Source organism: Xenopus tropicalis, chromosome 6 (assembly GCF_000004195.4).
Source record: "Xenopus tropicalis strain Nigerian chromosome 6, UCB_Xtro_10.0, whole genome shotgun sequence".
Taxonomy (NCBI): Eukaryota; Metazoa; Chordata; class Amphibia; order Anura; family Pipidae; genus Xenopus; species Xenopus tropicalis.
The window spans coordinates 63873871-63896947 of record NC_030682.2 but is presented as its reverse complement, the minus strand read 5'-3'; the positions used below and the strand labels follow the sequence as shown (position 1 = coordinate 63896947).

At 39.2% G+C, this 23077-nt stretch overlaps 1 protein-coding gene across 1 annotated transcript in view; it reads right to left on the bottom strand.

Moving 5' to 3' along the window:
• aoah (acyloxyacyl hydrolase) overlaps positions 1–13594 on the bottom strand; it is a 46511-nt gene extending 32917 nt beyond the window's left edge. The window contains exons 1-5 of the mRNA XM_002939415.5: positions 13164–13594; positions 8512–8607; positions 6289–6355; positions 3439–3538; positions 747–806 (exon numbers count right to left, since the gene is read on the bottom strand). Coding sequence (XP_002939461.2) covers positions 747–806; positions 3439–3538; positions 6289–6355; positions 8512–8607; positions 13164–13317 — 477 coding nt within the window. The 5' untranslated portion in view covers positions 13318–13594. The remainder of the gene's footprint in view (positions 1–746; positions 807–3438; positions 3539–6288; positions 6356–8511; positions 8608–13163) is intronic.
• Between the last annotated feature and the right edge of the window lie 9483 nt (positions 13595–23077).

The following is a 23077-nucleotide window of genomic DNA, read 5'->3' as shown; positions in this document are numbered from 1 at the left end:
TTAGGCTGCCCTTTGTTGCAGTCACAGTGACCTTTCTGTTAATATGTTTGTGCCTTTACACATTTTTTACACAATGACCTTTCTGTTAATATGATTTGTCTTTACACATTTTCTGCATTCTATTCTATTTTCAATTTCTCTAGTGGACGTGGGACATTTATTGGCTTTTGCCGTTAGTTTGTGTTTTTTTCTGTGGTAGACTATGTGGGGGTTGACTGAGTCACCTGTGGTTCTTAAATGCTACTGACAGTCTGCCTGATCCTTGTTGTATTGTTTTGGCTACTGGGCCAGTCTGGGCAATTGTGGTCTCAGAGAAATTGACAAATCAGCATAATTTATTAGAGGTATTTCAGTCCAAAGCTGCTTCTTGCAATTGCGTTTTGGTAGCAAACACCATTGCGCCATGTTCTCCATTAATTATTTAGCTAAATTGGGTGCAAATGCATTTATTGAATTGAAGGTGGTAGTATTGTATCGTTTGGGAATATTGGACCAGTTTAAAATGAGCAGTTGCAGTGCAGTTGCTGTTATGTAAAAATTGATGCGTCAATTGGAACACACAGCTGTCAGCATCAATAAACACAATGTGTTTGCACCTAAAGACATCTTTGACCCCCTCAACTGTACATTATGATCTGGATTTATTAATTGCCTTTATTTATTTACCAGCAGTGTCGTTATATGTTTTACGATGGTCTTGAAAAACAAATTTTGCCCTGAAGAGAGTGGTAGGAATAGATACATACCATAATGCTGGATTCCTTTAGGATCCACTGTGCATATTTGATTGACCTTTTTAGCCCAGCCTTCAAAATTAAATAGAAAGATGTATTATTGTTAAAAATATACCCTCTAGTGGAGTGCACATATAATAGACACATGCTTACAAAACAGTCACAGCAAAGGGTAAGGGGGTAGGTTGTATATGGGCAATTTAATTATCTGTTTCAGAAGACCCAAACATGGAGTAGATTCAGTTTTCCTGTTTGCCATAGACCTCAGAGAATAACATAAACCATAGATTGTTTTTATGAATAAAACAACAGGCAGAAAGTATGTCCTGCACACTCTTTATCATGAACTCAATTTAAACATGGGGTAAACTGCCTCTTTAATTAAAGTGGACCAGAATTTGAAATGACTGTTTCTGCAAATAATACACACAAGAAAATTCATCAGTTTCAGTCTGTCTATAAACTTGTAGCAGTAATAATGTATCTCTGGGTGACTGAACACATTACGATATTTCCTGAGTTCTCTGCTTAGAGTACATTGCACCCGCCTCCGAAATAAGATTTGAAACTTATTTATATTCATTGAATTGACTTCACTTTCAGAGTCTCTCTGTTATGGTGGCAGGCTTTCTGATTTTTATCTCTAAAAATCCATATCCATATAGCTCACTCTTTTTCATTCCAAACATATTTTTAAGAGGCAACCGGTGATTTTAATGTATATTATTATTATCCCTTTTTAAATATAGGCTCATGGAATATGTGGCATGTTCTCTGCTGGTGTTTTTTAACTGGTGGTTCAAATATGACAGTGTAGCCTGTTATTTGCTTTAATGGAAACCACTTCCAGATTTCAGTCTGAAAACAACATAGTGATTATAATGTGGTATTTATATTTAAAAGCAAACAATTTTATTAAAAATACCTTCATGCCTTGATGATAACTCACCAAACTGGTCAGGACTGCTTTGCCATAAGGGAAGGCAAGAACCTTGCATCAGGTGACAGTACATTAATAGCTATGTACAACTATGTACACTTTATAAGTAATCACAACGAGGTGGCATATTGTACTTTTTCTAATTCAAAGCCAACATTTATAGTAAAATACAGACAGTACATTACAATATTCAGTTAAATACATACCACCAGCAACAAAATACAAAGTTAAACGAGAAGTGGATACCTATGCACAGGTTTGGACTGGGCTTTAAAATCGGCCCTGTCATATCTAGAACACAGAAGCCCAAAAAGCCCCATGCCAACCCAATAAACAGTGAGGAATTCTGATGAATGTGATCTTCACATATATATTTATCTATATTCATGAGGGGGCATCTCACCCTCCCACCCGCTAAATAATCAGCCTCCTTAGCGTTCTTGCAGTAGCACCTAAGATCTATATTAATTGCTCCTCTTAGCAAACTCTTAGGTGGCACACAAAAGTACAAAACCATTTTACAGTGCAAAGAATAAACATATTATATTAACTCTATAGGGCTGATTCACTAAGGTGCGTTAAAACGAGCGCTATTTATAGCATGCGTTAAAAATTTCATTGCGTCTAATTTTTCGCGTCTTAACGCACGATTAACTAGAAGGATACTTGTGTTAATTTAGACGCGATGCTGTTTGCATTATTGAAGTCGCGAAGACTATTTTCGTGCGGTATTTGACGCAACATGCGCTAATTAACGCAGCGTGCTGCAAACTGGAGGCTGCATCACTCTAGGGCCAACACAGACTTGAATAAATTAATTAACGCATGCAGTAAAATTAACGCATTCGGTTGCGCGCTATTTAACACACGTGATATGCAACTTAATGCATGCGATAATACTTTAGCGAATCGCTCGTTTTTTTTGCAGCAATTTTAATGCAAAAAACCATGCGATAACATTTATCGACCTTTAATGAATCAACCCTTAGAAGTGAATCAAAGTATATTGCTATATATATCAAAGCACATATTACTACAAATGATTAACCGCATACTGTTGTTATAACACTAACAGAGTTCTTGATCATTATGTATGTATGTATATCTTTATTTATAAAGAGCTACTTATGTACGCAGTGCTGTACAGTAGAATAGATTAATACAAACAGGGTGTTAAGATAATAGATAAATACAAAGTATAATAATAAATACAGATAAATACAGCAGCAATAAGTTAAGAGTCGAGGACACAAGAGGAAGGAGGTCCCTGCCCCGTAGAGCTTACAATCTATATGGGAGGGTAACTAACAGACACAAATAGGCAAATATAAGTGCTGTATGTCACAGTGGGTGACATTACAATATAAGTGCCAGTTCCCAGTTCAGGTGCTGGGCGAGTGCTCCAAAAGGTAGTCTTTAACCTTAGTTTTAAAAAGACAACATGAAAGACCCAAAGACAGGATCTGCTAATTGTTATCCTGCTGTATACCTATAACCTCACAGGCCTGTAGCAGTTTTCAGTTTTTTAGTATGTTTTCATTTGGACAAAAACATTTAACAACATAGACATATCACTTTTTTCAACCTCAATTACAATGTTGGTATGTAAATGCTAATACTGTATGTAAAAATGCTGTCAAGCTGAGAACTCCTTGTTTTGCTCTCATTACTAAGCCAAAGTAAAAGGCAAGTAGAATAACACATTTCTGAACTGAGCCTGAGACTTAAGGGAAACTTGAACATAAATTTAACAATAGTACTTACCTTAGGCTTCTGGAACACATGACAAAAAGGCTGAACTGGGTCATTACTGCATAGCTGCACTGCATGGCATATTACATCGGCATTCAATTTATGGTTTATCCTAAAAAATAAATCATGATATGTTGGTAGTTAAAGAAACTTAGTAAAAGAGTTAAGCAAGTCTCCATAAGACTATAAGACAGCCTTCTTCTAATTTTGTGATATCATCAATAGAAGGAAAGGTAAAGACTAAGTAAGCTTTATCAGAAAGGGCTATGTAATTACATCCCTAAGCACTTACAGTAATGCTGCACTGAGTCCTCTATCAAAGGAAACACAGGATTTCTTATCTCTTTTTTTGTAAACATGAAGTTCCAGTATCTGACTTCCTCTCCCAGAAACAGCATTAATTCCCGGGACCAGAGTTTGCGCAGTTCTCTCCTCTCTCTCCTGCTCCCCTCTCTCCTCTCCCTCCCACAAGAATGCTAAGAGCTCCCTCCCCCCTCCCTTAGGAATGTGTGATCTCAGCTATAACAACTAGAGACTGCAGGAAGGAAGCTACCTAAAATGGCAGTTGCTATCTTAAGCAAAAGGAGAAAGCTTCTAAAGCTGTTTAATCAGGTATGTTAATGTTTTGAGGCAGAATAAATATATTGTTCGAGGTGGCACTAATGTGGCAAATCTATTGGCAGAGAAATGCCAAAATGACTTTCCTTCTACTTTAAACCTTTTTAATTTCTTTTTTTCCACTAAAATTGTTTTATTGCCCAGGGTGGCTAATGCATCTAGTGTTTAAGCACCGCCCTTTCTGGGTAAGCCTTTATTTTAATTGTAAAAATAAAAAAAAATCCACTGGAGAGCCAAATGCGTTCTGTGTTGTTTATTAGTTTAGAGATGCATAGCACGCACTACATGTTTCGGACCTATGGGGTCCTTCCTCTGGTGCAGTAGAGGAAGGACCCCAGAGGTCCGAAACATGTAGTGCGTGCTATGAATCTCTAAACTAATAAACAACACAGAACGCATTTGGCTCTCCAGTGGATTTTTTTTATTTTTACATGGTACCTATTAGTAGACCTGGCGAAACCTACACCATTGTGATTGAGCCTCCTCACTGAATTTCACAATTTGTGGCACACCAGCTGTATTTTTCTTTTTGTCACTTTATTTTAATTGCTTGTTTTTTATTGCATTTTAGTATTTTATTGCATTTGTATTCATTTTATTGCATTTTCAGTTCTTCATACCTGTTAATTGCTTGTTTGTGCAGTAAAACATTTATAGCATAGCAAAACAAAACAATGGAAATGGCATTATTTTCATTTTAGGGCCACTGGGTTAGGCTAGGTTAGGCTAGGTTAGCGTGGATGGAAATTTCTTCACAACTTTTTGAACTAAACAAGGCACAATCTGAAAAGGGCTCATTTATGTCTGCAATCACCATATTTTTTTCCCACAATGCAGAATTTTTTCCTCAGAATTCCAGCATCATTGTGGACTTAATGCAACTACCCTGCAGTGACACAGGATGCTGTTTTAACCCTGAAGCTACTGCCTTGTCAACCGACGCAGCAGTGCCTGATTCAGAATAGAAGGCAGGAAGGACTAAGCAGTGTCATACACAACTATATGAAAGTATTATGGATGCAAGTAACAAAGAAACAAGAATTGTTTTGGGTGAGTAACTCACTGTGGGGAAAAGTGCAAACTGGCCACTGTGATTGTGGTTAAAAATGAGCCCTGTATCTTACTTCCTGTTGCTCTGAGCAAATCAGAAGTGTAATGAGAAGCCCACTGTTTAAACAAATCCCTCCCTTCAACCAGCAAAGCTGTTAAGATGGCCATACACATAGCAATTTTGATCTTTCGTGCGACCAGTCGGTTCAGAGACTGCATCAACGAGCTGATGCGGTCCCCGATCCGACTAAATTTTTTTACATGCCTGATCCATATCTGCCGATTTCAGGCCACCTGACGGTCAGGCAGGCCCGTCATTGGTGCCCCTACATGGGCCGATAAGCAGCTGAATGGGCCTAAGGGACCGATATGGGCAGCTGGAATCGGTTTTGTACGATAATATCCTGTCGGTCGGACAGGTTAAAAGATTTTGATCGGGCGCCCAAGTAAAATCTATGTTCAGGGCTGAATCGTCAGATATGGAGGTAGAAACAATAGAAATTCTACCTCCACCTGCCGATTCAGTCCTGAATGTAGATTTTGCTTGGGCGCCCAATCAAAATCTTTTAACCTGTCCGACCGACAAGTCGACCGATAGCTGTAGCCTTTTGTGATATCGGTCGCCTTTTTAAGCCGCCATACATGTACCAAATATCGTACGAAATGAGGTTTTATCGGTGCGTGTATAGCCTGCTTAAGGCTTACAATTAAGGAACAGCTCAGTTAACTCTTTTGATTTTACTCAAACTAACAAACTTTCAGTTTCAGAGCTTGTTTAGAACAAGAAATAGCAAAAATTGTTCATATTTCCTAATTAAAACAACATGCAAAATGTATGTTTTACACAAGCCATACTGATTACACTAAAATTAGATATACTGTTCTTAAATAAAGGGCCAGACACTCCCTGATCAGATGGAACACCTACTACCCCTTTTCGTGGCCCACAATACAGAAATGTCCCTCTGAAACAAAAACTAAATTTAGCAAGTAATGTATTTTGTAAGTTTCAGTAATTTCTATGTCATGGCATTCTATGTCTTCATATTCATATAAATTAAAGGTACCAGGTCCCCTTTATGTATGTTTAATTTTGCAAACAGGGAAATTTAGGCTACTTCATGTGACTACAAACTGCAGGAGCTGATCCACTGTATCAATCACATTAAAATAAAGCATTAAAGAAGAACTTACAGTTTAATAAGATCTGGTCCAAAAAGCTCAGCTAGAACAATGCAAGTGCTTCTTAGTCTAGCTTCCTCTGTAAAAATTAGCATTGCATTACATTTAGAACTTTAAAGCATGTTTTAGAGACATACACAACTGATGTTTACATTAATACTATAGGTCAGTGCTGTCCAACTTCTGTGGTACCGAGGGACGGAATTTTTCCGACCTACGTGGTGGAGGGCCGATAATGGAAGCTAGTTTTGACCACTCCCCTTTTTGAAACTGCACCCACTTGAAACCACACCCATGTTATCACATGACCACACCCATATTAATGGTTGTAGTACAGCAAAAACCTGCCATCCCTACCCTGCCTGTGTGTGCCATACTCTGCCTTCCCTACCCTGCCTGTGTGTGCCATACTCTGCCTTCCCTACCCTGCCTGTGTGTGCCATACTCTGCCTACCCTATGCTGCCTGTGTGTGCCATACTCTGCCTTCCCTACCCTGCCTGTGTGTGCCACACTCTGCCTTCCCTACCCTGCCTGTGTGTGCCATACTTGGCCTGTGTGTGCCATACTCTGCCTGCCCTACCCTGCCTGTGTGTGCCATACTCTGCCTGCCCTACCCTGCCTGTGTGTGCCATACTCTGCCTGCCCTATGCTGCCTGTGTGTACCATACTCTGCCTGCCCTGTGCTGCCTGTGTGTGCCATACTCTGCCTGCCCTGTGCTGCCTGTGTGTGCCATACTCTGCCTGCCCTGTGCTGCCTGTGTGTGCCATACTCTGCTTGCCCTACCCTGCCTGTGTGTGTATGGCACACACAGGCAGCCTACAGTGACACAATGCTGGCACTGCTCCTACAGTCTGCACAATAACTATATATTAAAAAACTTTTTAATTGCAGTACCACCTCAGTATATGTTCTCTTTGTAGTGTGCAGGGATTATTTGTGGGATTATTTGTGGGTCTGAGGTGTGAACAGGGGAACAATGTGGGTGATTACAGCCTGAGCTGTGTGAACACTGCAGGGGGTGAACAATGCAGAGATTAAAAGGTGTGAACAACACAGGGGATTACATATTTAAACAATACAGAGGGATTACAGCCTGAATCTGAGGTGAGAACCATGCAGGGGGGTCAGTTAATCTCAGTACTGATGCCATTTAAATATTACACAAGAGTAAGCCATCAAAGTAGCCAGACAGGAGGGGGGCCACACAGAGGGGGGTCGCGGGCCGCCAGTTGGACAGCACTGCTATAGGTAAACAGTAGAAATGTATGTATGTATATGTATGTATGTATGTATATTTTTATTTATAAAGCGCTACTGAATGTATGTATGTATGTATATGTATGTATGTATATTTTTATTTATAAAGCGCTACTTATGTACGCAGCGCTGTACAGTAGAATACATTAACACAAACAGGGGGTTAATAAGATAATAGATAAATACAAAGTATAACAATAAATAAAAATAAATACAAGATACAGTTACAGTTGCAATAAGTTAAGAGTTAAGACACAAGAGGATGGATGGAAAGCAAAGCATAGGTTGAAAGCTGCTTTGCCCATTTATTTATAAAAATTATGGAATCATACACATTCTGGTACATGATGATTTAATGATTAAGGATTCAGAGGGGTGTTAAAGCTCAGCTCAGTGCAGTGGGTGACTCTTTCATGATTTTAAATTAAGTTTTCCTAATTCTGACCATTAAGTCTATGGCACATAGTGGTGATCAAAATGATTGCTACTTAATATGTATGTGAAACAAAGCCTGGGTGTCCCATGTTCCTTTATTTCAGCAATAAGCAAACCATGGGGAAGGATTTGTAGCAGGTGTTTTGACCACCTCTTCAATTAGCATCATGTACCTTTAGTTATAATCAGAACCAGTCTGTTGAGGTAATCTGTCCCAAGGTAAAAAGGTTAAAAATACATACATTAAATATCCATCTCAGCACACCTATATTCTGAATTAATCTGCATGCCCAATGTAAAAAGGTTAAACATTGTCCTTTTGTGGATATTACATATTTATTCAATAACACCTATATTCTAAATAAATGCTTGAGATGATCAGCTGAATATAACAATTGGCCGTAGAGGTAGTACTGCCTCTGAAATGACACCACCCCGATCACAAACACTTTTTAAACAGAAAAAGTGACACTTTGGGTTAAAATGTTTTAGCCAAATTAACTGTAAATAGTATAAAGAAATATAACTTAAAATTACTTGCCTGGTAGATAGCCACACAGTGTTGTCATGGCCTCTTGTACTGAATTGTTATGGACTTGAGCAAGCTGTTCAATTATGGTAACCATCAGAACACATCCTTGTACAAAAGGAGAAAGAAGCCAGGTTAACCAAACAAAAAATTACCCAAAAGAAAAACAAATGTCTAGTTAAGGTCAATAGCAATTGGGTAATTTTGGGTGTTTTGCTACTGACTTGTTTCCCATATTAGAAATACGCCTGTACTTGTACTTTTAAAGCAGAGGCAGTAGGCAGAGGAGGGCAATTTTACGCGTTATGATTCTGCTTTTTACAAACCTATTTGTCCCAAGTGCTAAATTGGCATAAGTTTGTTATAATTCAAGAATACCATAGAAATATGATAGCAGTGTTCTTTATTTCACAACTATGAGACAGCTACAAGGATTTTGGTGAGATCACCATGTAAATAGATGTCAACTCAATTTTTGCACCTTTTAGGATATACCTTTACCCCAAAGCAGGTAGCAATTAGGTTTTACAAAATATCTTTTATACATTTATGATATGTTGAACTAAAAATTGGTGCTTTTCAAACATAGGATCTTCATGGATATAGTCATGTTACAGAAAAGATACAAATGAAAGTCAAAGTTCCAGCTGATCCAGAGAAGGGTGTAAAAACATTGAAGCTGCCTCCAAAAACATCTGTAGACGCTGTTGTTATCTTTCACTTCTTGAGTTTAGATTAACTCACATTAACAGTCCACTTGCTGGGGAAAATAAATAGGCTCCTAAGCTCTAAAATAGGCACTAGAATACATTATGATACACGTCAAACAGTAAACCAGATCTTTCTGAATTGTTCATTTATAGCGTGCCCCATACATTAATGGTAAATATAAGAATAAATGTATTTTATACAGTATAAATAGGGTACATGCATTCTACATTGTTATTGTTCAACAGGTCACTGGCTGATTACTTCATACTTTATAGCCAACAGTAAAATGATTCCTGATTCAAGTTCATCTGTTCAGATAAGACAGAAATGATATCTGCGAACAGTAACAAATCCAAGACCTTTAAACCAGCTGAGGCCCAATCTAGTGATGCACAAGCAGACTTTAAACCAACTATGTTTCATTATTTGACTGTGACTCTAAATGTGAAACAGATCAACTTCATTGTAAGAAACAGTATGAATTTCTTCATATTACCATGCATGTTAATGGCAGGTAAATTTACTCATTTATTACCCCAAATGTTCTATTTATAATTTACACTTTTATATTTATTCATTTTTTTAACATTTAAATTGAAGCTTCATATTTTAGTCAATTTTCACAGAATCTTCTGTAACCACAGAGAATTTTTTTTAGAAACTTTGCACTGCTTAAAGAAATACTGTCATGGGAAAACATGTTTTTTTTTTATCAGTTATCAGTTAATAGAGCTTCTCCAGCAAGATCCTGCATTGAAATCAGTATTTCTAACAGATTTTTTATACTTTTAAAAAAATTTCACATGGTGCTAGACATATTCATAGTTTCCTAGGGTGTCACAGTCATGTGACTTGTGCTCTGAAAAACTTCAGTCACTCTTTACTGCTGTGCTGCAAGTTGGAGTGAAATCAACCCCCTCCCTTCCCCCCCCCCCCAGCAGCTGATCAGCAGAGCAATGGGAAGGGAGCAAGATAGCAGTTCCCAGTAGATATCAGAATAGCACTCAATAGTATGAAATCCAAGTCTGGCTTGGGACTCTGGGACTCCACAGAAACAATAGATTATCTGAAAGCAGTTCTGTGTAGCCCTGGCTCATTCTGAAAGCTCAGGATCAGGCACAATGCACTGAGATGGCTGCCTACACACCAATATTACAGCTAAAAAAATATACATTTGTTAGTTAAAGAATAAAATGTTAAATGGTAGAGTGAATTATTTGCTATGTAAACAGTGTATTTAGTGTGTTTAGAAATAAAAAGTATACCATTAAAATCATGACAGAATCCCTTTAACCACTTCTGTTACAATCATTATACTGGTTGGAAAGTCTTTTCATAACACAGTAACATAGTCACATAGTATTTATGCTGAAAAAAAACACGTCCATTAAGTTCAACTTGCTGGTCTTAATTAACCCTTCCTAACAGTTAAATGACCTCAAAAAAATATCTTAATGGACTTGAAAAGACAAACGGTTAATATAACCAATAAAACAATTTGTTTAATTATATACACAGCTGTCATCTAGAGTTTTAGATGTTGTTGAAGCAAAACTGAAGAATGCAAAAAGATATAAAAAAAAACAACATATACACACACAATTTGGAATGTAAGTCTTTGGTTCAGTGGAATGGTGTGTGCTTCAGCAACTTCTTGTAGAACACCTTACAATACATGATCTCATGACTGGCCCTTGTCAGTTGGTGTAGAAAGGGTGTTGGTGAACTAGAAATCTCAGGGTGAATAAATCAGTTTGGAGCACTAGTGGTCCCTAAAACAATAATAACTCTTTATTTACAGGGAAGTAGAACAATCTCTTGCAGGATAATCACAAATGATACTGTGCAGTTGTTCAGCAATTAATGACAACAAATCAGTGCTTTCCCAAATCAGGGATCAGTGACAGTCTGTGAATTAGTCTCACTCAAAAGTGTCCAACCCCAACTACAGGCCCTCCAACCTCTGTGGGATGTACCCCTATTCCTAGGTCTGTACACTTGCACACCCAGGATTACTAATAATTCTACTTTTCTGGTCGGAGCACCAGGCTGCTCACTAACTACCCTGATCCTAACTCTGACTCCTATTGGGAGCTATTACACCTACTTTGCCTTCCTCTACTCAGGGAGTTCCATCCACCTTCCCCAAAATGTGGGAACCAAAGAGGCCCACATGTTAGCTTTCCCTTTAAAGACTAGGAACATGACATCTCCTGGTCAGTTACTGAACTGCCGGGATAGGGAAACATCTCTCCCTCCCAACTGTAAATTAGGACCAGCACTTAGCTGCCCAAACATTTAGGGGACATGCCTGTAATAAAGAGACTTCTATTATTAATATTTTTATCAATGCAACATATTCTGCAGCATTGTAAAATAAATGGGTGTATACATTAGATATGCAAAAAAAACACACAAAACAAAAACAACCAGTAACCACAAGAGGTAAAGATGGCCCTACCCAAAACAAACTCTAGTGTAATGAGTGCAATTGTGCTCCATGCAAAGCAATACAGCCACCCTTCAACTTGCTCCAATGCAAATAAGGTAGGGTGTTGACATCAAGGGTTGCTGTTTCCAGTGAAGATCAACTTGCTTCATGGCAGCAGCACCCCTGACCTTGCTGTTCCAGTGACCTAAATCTCCACAATATTTTAAATCTCAGGCCTTTTACAGCCATATCCCTTAACCTTTACAGGTCTCAACCATCAAAGCTGAAAATATTAAATTCTTTGGACCCCCTATATCCCTGAGCTGGTGCAGTTACAGTCAATGTAGCCCTTATAACTATACCATTTGGGAAAATAAAAGAAATGCCTTTACTTAAGTTCTTAAGCTAAATGTGGTTTAAAGGGACTACTACTTTTATTTTTAGATAACACAGTTTACATAGCAAATAATTCACTTTACCATTTAACATTTTTTTCATGCACCAACAAATGTATTTTTTTTTAGTTGTAATATTGGTGTGTAGGCAGTCATCTCAGTGCATTGTGCCTGAGTCTGAGCTTTCAGAAGGAGCCAACGCTACTCATTAGAACTGCTTTCAGGTAATCTATTGTTTCTCCTACTCCAATGTAACTGGAGGAGTCCTAAGCCAGACTTGTATTTCTTACTACTGAGTGCTATTCTGACACCTACTGGTGCTATCTTGCTACCTTCCCATTGGCTGCTGGGGGGGGAGACATCACTCCAACTTGCAGCGTAGCAGTAAAGTGTGACTGAGCACATGGTTGTAGCACCCTGGGGTATAAGGAATATGGATAGACCCATGTAAAATTTCAAAATTAAATGCACAGCTGGCTGAACAAAGCAATGTATATCAAATGGATACTGTCATCATATATTTAAACTTTTGGATTTTTTTTAATACTTCTCTTTCATGTTTTATACACTTCTGGTGCTGGGCAGTTTTCAGTAACTATATCAATGTGGTATTCAAAAAATCACATATTTTTAAAGGCTAATTAGGAGGGTGGCCTAACACTTTTTAACCCCTCAGCCTGCTGCTGGCCACTTTCTACAAAGTATGGAGCCAGAGCTGTGGAAGGCTGGTGTACCCCACTTCTACCTGATCAACGCATGTGCATAAAGGGCCATGTGTGGAGAGAGGGTATAAAACAATTTATAGATACAAAAAATGACATCTTACTGAAGCAGATACACATTGTAGATTTAGCATAGTGTTAAAGAAGATATGTGTGTGGGGGGGAGGGCGAGGGCAGTTGTTACAGGAACAAAAGGTACAGCAATATTTTTTGTTCCTGTCTATGCTTATTACCTGCACCTAGGCATGCTGTGGGTATGTTAAGTATATATATTCATATAATTGTGTGTGTCTGTGCATGTAAAATGTCATAACACATACTATTACAACTCTTTTATGAACCGAGAAGTACATATAAAAAGAAAGAAAGACATGTACACAGAATAAGCAGAGAAAACATACATACCAATGCAAGTATATCTGTTGGACACGAAGGGCAAATCTATCGGCGTGTGATTCGGACCAACATTGCCATGGGAAAACTTAAATTCATTTCCTTCTAGAAACGGCATTAGAATGAATAATAGGCATAAAAAAACAGCAGTTCCCTTTGTCTTCATTATGTCAATTCCAGAACATAAACAGCACAGAGTGACTGCTGCAAAACTGCCACTCAAATGACCGAGGGAAAGAAAATGCAGCGGAAGAACATCTTCCAACCCATGATTTTGTTTTCTGTTAAAGAGTAAAAGAAAAGTTCCAGAAGACGTAACCCTGCAGCAGATTATGCCCTAAAAGTAATAGAAAACTTTCTGCATAAACAGGTTGTCATTGTACTAGAGAGATAGCCGTTGTTTTTAGCTGACTGACTTCCTCCTTTTCACATAATCACAAGCAGACAAACTAGTCTCTGTTTAAAGTTACAGGAAACAAAGATTCAGCTGACTGATAAGAGCCTCTTCCTCATATATGTTCTGTCTTGTGATTTTTGTTTTTTTTTAGCATGGAAACTTCAATTTCTTTTATTACATCACCTCCTAAATCATGTGCTAAACATTCCCTATGTTTCCAGATAACTGCAGTTTCATTTTTCTACTCGTAAATATGAAAAGAAGCAGAACATTGGTTAAGCAATGTTTAACAGGTATGGAGGTTGGGGGAATTTCTACTTGTCTCCCTCCATGTGTGTCCAAGAGGGACATACGCATGTGACAGTTTTAGAAGCAGTGACAGTTGGACAGGGGAATTGTGACCTACACTGCTCTGAAGGGCAATGCAAGATAAAACGCCCTTACCCTTAGGGAGTCAACAGCAATACTGAAATGGTGACTGGCACACATAGACAGGAGTGTTGGAAGTTTACAAGGTCAATGCACATCAGGACATATATAAAAAATAGCATAACTCACCACACATACTTTGTGTGTGACAATATGTGAACCTGAAGATGGTGGTTGCTCCCTGAACAAAAATTGTACAGAAAAGCCTGTGATAAACAAGAAACTGATTTAACAACTTCTAGTATGATGGGTGTGTGCCCTTAGGGAGATAAGCCCATTTTATGCTGCCTAGTAATTCATTTGCTAAGAAAAACATCAGCCACAGCAGGGTTGTAACAAATAAAACTGAGATTGATTTGGGTTGAACAAAAGATTTAAAAAAACACTAATCAGTGCATAGTTTCTTTAGGGCTCTGGCACATGGGGAGATTTGTCGCCCGCGATTTTTTTACCGGTGCTTTGGCGACAAGACGAACGACAATACACATGAAGAGATTTTCATGTGCGTTGAGTTCCAGGCGATCTGCTACCACGAAATGATTAGCCCTCCCAGAGGGAGGAGTAAGATTGCGTCATTACGCCGCGTCTTTACGCAACGTCATAAGTCGGCACAAGCTCCGCGTGCTCATTTCGCGTCTTCACTCAGCGTCTTTGTTATTCGTCTTCACTCAGCGTCTTCCAACGGTGGTACTATGGCATATGATAATAATATGATCATATTGATGGCTCTCATAGTATTCTATTTCTATTTACTACAAAAGGAAAAACAACAGAGGGCAGCTGCTAGAAAATATTGGGTACATCCCATTACGAATCAGCGTCCAAGCAAAGGACAGTTTCATGTACTGCATTTCCTACATTTTGACATCCTTTTACTGTATGGCTACATGTTCAAGAGGCTAATATTTATTTTCACTGCATAAGGATTATGGCTAAGGCATATTATAATGACTTGGATTTAAGAAACAAACTGTGTTTTATATATTTTTTTCTTAATGATTAATATAATAGCGATGAGCTAATTTTTTCGCCAGGCACAGATTTGCAGCGAATTTCCGCATTTCAGCATTGGTGAATTGTTTCACGTAACTTCCATGAAAATTTACTGTGGAAAAATTCTGATTAATCATGGGGAAATGTCTGCTTTTGCATTTTACTGCAATTAAGCTGAATCACAGCGAATAATGTCATTTACCTGCAGCAATTACCTGTTTGCAATGGGTTAGGCATTTTCCCAGAGATTTATTAACCACCATAGCCAATTTTCAACACAGGCAACAAATCTGGATCTATGATCCTAAAGAAAGATGCTTCAGTGTCATTTTTTCTGAGATATGGCACATATGTCAGGAGCTAAATGCATGGGTAAAGTTTTGTCGTAGGAAAGTAGAATTTGGGTTCCTAGAGCACTGGGTTGATAGTTCTTCAGGGTAATATCGCTAAAACCATGATGGATTACACATCAGTGGAAGGAGGTCCACTATGCCAAGGAAAAGGATGGCTAAGACTGGAATTTAAATTACATATAGAGGGGTGGGATGTAGAGGGGTGAGTTAAAGCATTTAGTGGAAGCTAATGTAGATAGAGCTGTGAGATTATAATGGGGTCATAAGTGGGGAGTAAGAGATCCCAGTTTTACAGTGAAATTTGGTTAATAATTCAATAATTCAAAATTATGAAATCATTGTTAATATGAAGACCTGGTGGGATGAAACATGTGACTGGGTTGTTACACATTTTTAGGAGGAACATAGGAATTACCAGGGCAGCCCTTTGGAGAGTGTGGAATCCTTTTGAGTAGATTTCAGCTGGACTAAAGATTTTTAAAAATATTATTATTGGTGTATTCTAGAAATCCTCCAGTTTGAGGAGAATGCAACCTAGCTATTTATACAAATGTAAAAGGCTTCACAACTACGTCAAATAATTATGGACATTGACTGGAGTAATTGATGTATAAAAAGCAACCAGATTTGTGAATATTCTAAACGACAAGTTTTAGTATCAGGGAGTTCAAGAACCTAATAGAAAAAATTCTTCTTTTGAAACTTGCAGTGGCTAATAATAATAACAATTCATCTCTAGCACTAGTGTGGGTGAGCATTGAGGTTGCAAAGTAACTAAGACACACTATATTTAAGATGTGCAAACCTTGGCAGTATAAGGGCATCTCTGCAATATATTAACTGGGAAAGGCTTTTCACTGCTATAAAGACAGAAGGAAAATGGAAAACACTGCTAAATAAATTATACATGTCAGTATATTATTCTTGTTAGCAAGGAAAGACATTAACACCCAACACCATTATTGTTAAACTGGAATAGAAAGGTTAGTATTGAGATTGGTAAAAAAAAAATGTGTTTTTAAGGCATTCATGTTATCTGGGATAGCTGACACTTTTATTAGGTACAAGGAACCAACAAAGCATAACTAAATTTGCCCCCATAAATGCCTTCTCCTCTTACTGTTTATGGTTTGTATAGAGGAAACTAACATCTCTGGAGATTTCTAGGAACACTCAAATTATATATGACATACATTGACTAATACATTTGTGCATATTGCAGGGAACTCCTTTCTCTTTTTGAATATTCCACCAAATTAGCAATTTCTCTGTAATAATAATAATAATCTGTAGCTCGTACCTGATGGTAACTAAGCTGTATGAATCCATATTGGTGACAGAACAGTCCTATTAGGTTAATATCATGTTTAAATGATTTTTAGTACACTTTGGGGCATACTTTAAGGCAGTGCTGTCCAACTTCTGTGGTGCAGAGGGCCGGAATTTCTCTAGCATACATAGTGGAGGGCCGCTAATGGAAGCCAGTTTGACCACTCCCCTTTTTAAACCACACCCACTTTAAACCACACCCATGTTATCACAAGAGCTTTTAAGACTATGCCTACATTAACGGTGGAAGTGCAGCATAAACCGAAATGGTTGGTGCTCACTGTGGGGATATCACCCATCATTCATATGTCAAAAAATTATATTATGTCATATTAAGACACACCCTTACATCTATATGCCTCCTACTCCCCTGTGGATAGCACAGCAACCCCCAGCTCATACTTACACACCTTAGGGACCATTTAATGGCTATTTCCAACTGCTAACAAATTCCCAGAACAAACCCCTGCCAGGTTCACCTCCCACAGGCAGCATAGGCCAGGCAGAGTATGGCACACACAGGCAGCATAGGGCAGGAACAGTATGGCACACACAGGTAGCATAGGGCAGGCAGAGTATGGCACACACAGGCAGTACTCTTCCTGCACTATGCTACCTGTGTGTGTCATACTCTGCCTGCCCTACTCCACCTGTGTGTGCCATACTCTCCCTGCTGTACCCCTCCTGCCCTATGCTGTCTGTGTGTGCCATGCTCTGCCTGCCTGCATGTGCCATACACACAGGCAGTATAGGGCAGGTAGTACACACAATTGTGTACACACAATGCTGGCACTGCTCCTAGTCAGAGGTGTGAACACGTAAACAATGTGGGTGATTACGGCCTGAGCCTGAGGTGTGAACACTGCAGGGGTGAACAATGCAGAAACTAAAAGGTGTGAACAACAAAGGGGATTACATTTTTAAACAATACTGCCTGATTACAGACAGAATCTGAGGTGTGAGCCATGCAGGGGGGCAGTTAATCTCAATTCTGATTCCATTTAAAGCTTACACAAAGGTAAGCCATCAAAGCAGCCAGATAGGTGGGGGGCCACACAGAGGGGGGTCGCGGGCCGCCAGTTGGACAGCACTGCTTTAAGGGGCACATTTATTAATGATTGAGCCTTCAGGGGGTTCCCAAACTCTAACTTGGTTTCTACATCCAAATAGCCCGATTTGTGCAAATCGGGTTCTTCATGTCCCTGACCAAAAAAAAAAGCTTGGCAGGTTTTAGGTGCCATTATATCTTGTTCAGGAAAAGAAAAAAACGTGTGGTTTTGGGATACGATTGCTCGAATGTTCATAAATGTGCCCCTTAAAATATGGTGATCAAAATAAAAAAAAAAGACCCCTTATCTGGAAAACCCTAGGTCCTGAGCAGATAAGGGGTATTTTTTTTAATACCTGTGCCACCTCTTAAATTTACTGTAAGACATGTATAGACTACCTTATGAAAGGTATCAGCTGAGGTGTGTTAATGTACATGAATGAAGCAAGGTGCAAGGGGACCACTGTGCTGTGCACTGCTTCTAACACTGCATTTGCAGACAAAGGCACAATCAGGGCAAGCTACACAGTGCACGCACTATACAATTGTAGGGATTTAAAAAGATTTGGGCCCGTAGGATGGACACCCCTAGAGCAACCTCAGAGGGTAGTACTATGGTGATGGGATGTTAGCAGTTAAATGGGAGTTCCCTGTATTTCGAGTAGCCACCACTGGGTGTGGTACGTTAGAATATAAAAGGGGATAGCTCCCATGCTTAGCAGGTTTTTAGCCTGGGACCTCCCTCTTGGAAAGAGGTGACCAACAGGCCTGGGTAGTAGATAGAAGTTCAAGTAATAGATCGCTCTAGGAGTGATATGTAGGCTAAAAGTTAGAAAGGGCAGACATTGCCCCTCCAGGAGTGATAAAGGGGTTAAGACCCCCCAGCAATCCATCAGCTGGAGATCAGGGCCCAAAGTGTCTAGTCAGGTGGAGTAAGGCCTTGCTAGAGGGAGATTCCTAATCCAAGGGTACTGCAGTCGAGAGTACCGGCATGTGGTCTCATGGGAGGGTCAGCCTGGCGAGAGTACCAGGGAGAGCCCTATGAGAGGATCTCCCGGCGAGAGTACCGGGGGGGGGGACTCCCAAGGAGGATCATCTGGCGGGAGTACCAGGTGAAGAATCCCTGTCACCCCATAGTAAGAGGGGGCTCAGGACTACTGTAGCACCAAAGTTATAGCAAGTAGCAGCACTGTCACTAAAGTGGGCTACACAATTATATATATATATACACCGTATATACTCGAGTATAAGCCGATCCGAATATAAGCCGAGGTACCTAATTTTACCTAAGAAAACTGGAAAAAGTTATTGACTCGAGTATAAGCCTAGGGTGGGAAATGTAGCCGCTACTGCTAAGTTTCAATAATCAAATAAATAATAAAAGGACACTCAACGTGCCCCCCTGTGAACTCTTCATAAATTTATCATGTTGGCAGCTGCAGATTAGGGAAAGGTGGATGGAGGACCCTTTGCCTCCCCTTGCCTTGAAGAGCACTGCTGATAACTTCAGGGAAAGAAAAATGCTACAGCAGCAGACAAAAGCAAGTTTGGGAAGGGTAAGGAAGCTGCCATACTAATAATGGGCATCCTGAGAGTGCTAAATGTACTAATGTGGCCACATCATCTATCATACCCCATTTCATAAACAGACAAAGTTCAGTGTGTTTACTTTTATTGAACAACCACCAATTTTCATCCTTTTCAGTATCTTGTTGATATAAAAAAAGATTTTAAAGAGCTTATAATAAAAAAAGACCTGCAGCTGGGTGCCATTAAATGGACAGTCAGCAGTTTGGCCTTTTAATCACCCAGCCCTCTTTTAACCCTTCTAATCCAGTTTGGTGTGCAGGAATCTGTGCTGCTGAATACTATTGTCATTGCACATGAAATTTTGATTTGCCTAGTCGAAGGTACATATAGTCCTATAAAAGCAATTTATGCAGGAAAGGAAGGACTAATAGCTGCATCTACCCTATTGATTCCCATTATTCCCGAGTGCATACTTACTTTTTACCTTGTCATCTTTATGAGGTGCCACATTTATTTTGGTGCATTCTTTACAAACGGCTAGCATTTGCATCCCTCTTCATTGCACAGTTAATGTAGTATCTTGGAGCTTGTTTCAATGACACAGGCAGTCATTGCGCCCCCCACGCAGTCATTGCGCCCTCCCTGTGGCCGTGTGTGCATGCGCACACGCTCGCACGCAAGCACGCACGCACCCACGGGGGGGGTGCGGCCAGTTACATCTTCAAATCCGTATACTCGAATATAAGCGGAGGGTGATTTTTTCAGCCCTTCTTTGGGGGCTGATAAGCACAGCATCAACATGCGCTGCTACCCCATCCTTATCCCCTGCCTGCCTCTTACATTATTATAAGGGAGGAATCATGACTTAAGGTCTAATTTATAAAGCAGACCTAGGGTACTAAAGCCAATACCACTAACAGGTTTGTTAGACAAACACTGGAATATATAGTGTGAAACTATGTGTAAAAAAACAAACTACCAGAAATCTACTACTACAGAAATGCTGGTGACAACAGAATAATGTTTACCTTTGAATCATTACAGGTTTGTTACAAAACATTTGAAACATATAAAGTGTGTTTATCTGCAAAATGCAAAGTAATTCCCTGAAAGCTCATGTCTAACATTATTTCATAAAATTTTAAACCAATAAACCCCTTTCTCCTCTGACCCCCTCCACTGCTGATCACCTCTCAGCTTCAAACTGGGCCCCTGGTGGGCCCCGGAGGCCCAGACCCTATCCCCACCGGTCTCCCTTCCCCGGCATGCTGCAGGTAAATTTAATTTAGGCATGCTTGGGGGAGGGGGTCGGACGGGTGTTGGGGGCCCCTGTGGGGCACATCTCTGCCCCACCCATATTCCTGCTTCATCCACCCATTTCCCCACCCATCCATTTCCCTGTTCCATTATGCCATCACCATGCCCCCAAGCAACATCACTGATAACCCCCCAAACTACAGGCTGGTATTGTAGTAGAAGAAAGGTGGCAACATTACCCATTATCTTAGAGTACCAAGACAAAATAACTATAAAAAACAAACTCTTCCTGTTTCCTTTTGATAAATTTTATCTCATATGTGATGACAATATCTGTATATGATTTGTGTACCAAAAAATGCTATAAAAATGGGACTGTTTGAACATGTAGAAATAAAAACATAATGTACTGCCTGTGCTTTTAGGGCTTTATAAGAGACCCTACCATTTACCTTTTGTAAGTTTACACAATGCTGCATTTACACAAAGCCAATATGATTAACTTAAATTGGACTTTTGTGTGAAATGCCTTTTCTTTTAAGAATAATTCCCTATTTCACTGACATAAAGCAGCAGGAGTCTGATTTATTTTTTTTAAAGTAATTTGTCTGATTTATGCTTGCTTTTAATAGGAACTCTTAGTATAAAGAAAGTTTATCCAGGTTCAGCTTTAACAACCCTTTTCTAAGATTAATTTGATAATTAGACTACACTGTAAAAGTAATTCTGGAAAAATAAAAGCAGCTTTGCAGTTTACTTTCCATAGTATATTGGAAAGAGACAAAATAACATTACCCTATTTTCACTTATACATGTATATTGTGCTTAGAAACACGCTATTTATTTTTACTTAGTAAAGATCTTTCTCATAAGTCATAAATATCATATTTTTGCTAATGATGCACCATATCCATAATTTTTGAATTTGGGAAATACCAAAGCCTCCTAAAAAGGTTTGACTAAAAACCAGCCTGGGAATATCTGGAGGTCCTAACTTTTGGTCCTTCGGTAACCCTGGTCCTTTTTGTGTATGTATGACTATCACCCAAAAGGAAACATATCACTTAATCTCTTTCACTCCCTACCTTTAGTGGAGAAAGAAAGAGTAAAGGTTAGGTATTATGTGTGTTATAAAGGTCTAACCATTCAAAGGTTAGCACACCTTAGATAATCTACAACAGTGCTGTCCCACTGGCCCCCCTCTGTGTGGCCCTCCACCTGTCTGACTTGTAGGTGACTGAGGGATACCTACACCGGTTGCTTCACAATAGGGTGCATGAGAATACTGTGAGGATGACTTATAAACTACCATACTGAAACTATATATGCCAAATTTAAAATGATATTACTAACATTGGTAACCACATTCCTATTAATCAATTTTGATTAAAAAAGTAAACATTTCCCATAACCTACAATGTGGCATGACCAATTGAAAAGTTGCTCAGAATTGGCTATCTGTGATTTAATGTGGGCAGCAAGGTGACCCAAGCTTTGTTGCCATTAGAATGCTGGATTACCAAAATGTACTTTATCACATAGTCTTTTTCTAGTGTTATATAAAGGGTGTGCGGTGAAATGTTTTTGAGGGCCTGGTAAGTCAACAACAGCAGGTAATGGAATATTCCAGACACGGGATGCAGGGACACTTATTTTACACCTTTAAATATTAGATACAACACATGACACTTGGTTTGTATAACTGACAGCCCCCACAGGCTGTCTGCATACTGTGACATTTGGCAAAGGGCACGGAGACAAAATGAATTACCATTTGCTTCATTTTTATTCTTATCACATTAAAAAAAGTGTGGGTCATAGATTCTCAGTAGAATACCATGCTTGGTATTACAGGGTTTCTCTGGAGTTTTGTATGTAAATGTCACAAAAGACAGAATACGTTTCCTCAACAGCTGCTACTGATTTTGTAAAATTGACTTGCATTTATATGTGTGACTCCTGGTCGGGCCCAATTACTAACTCACCTTTGAAACCATTTAAATCATGTATTTTGGAAAGTTGCTAAGAATTAAATTTTTATTTTATTATGCAAAAAAATGTTTTTGGGCGGAGTTCCCCTTTAATATGACTTTGTATCTGTAGCTGCGCACCTGCTTCCTGGTAGCCCCCTATTCACATACTGTACATCTTTTATACTGTAACTGTATACTGTAAGAACAAGGCCCTATTTACCCCTGTTTTAATCAGTATTTATAACTAATTTTTATGTTTGGTCTAAACACCCTTCTTTTGTCTCATTATTCAGCTGCAGATTTCCAAATAGATGTCAGTGAAGATAAATCATATTTTTCTCATCAAACTGAAATCTGGTTCAAAGTGGTTAAGACTTTGTAGGGACCCATAGGGTTAACACTTCCTGTAACACTTCCTGATATGTAACCACTTTTGATATTTGCATCTGAGCATTTATTGGCCACTAGACAACTTCCTGTAATATAGTGTTATGCAGGGCATGGGCATTCCTCTTTGGCCTTCCTCAGCAGAAGGTGGTGCACATTGAGCCTGGGACCCAAACAGGCCCAGAAACCTGTGGCCTAGAGGAAGCCATCCTACTAGTGATCTAAGGTAA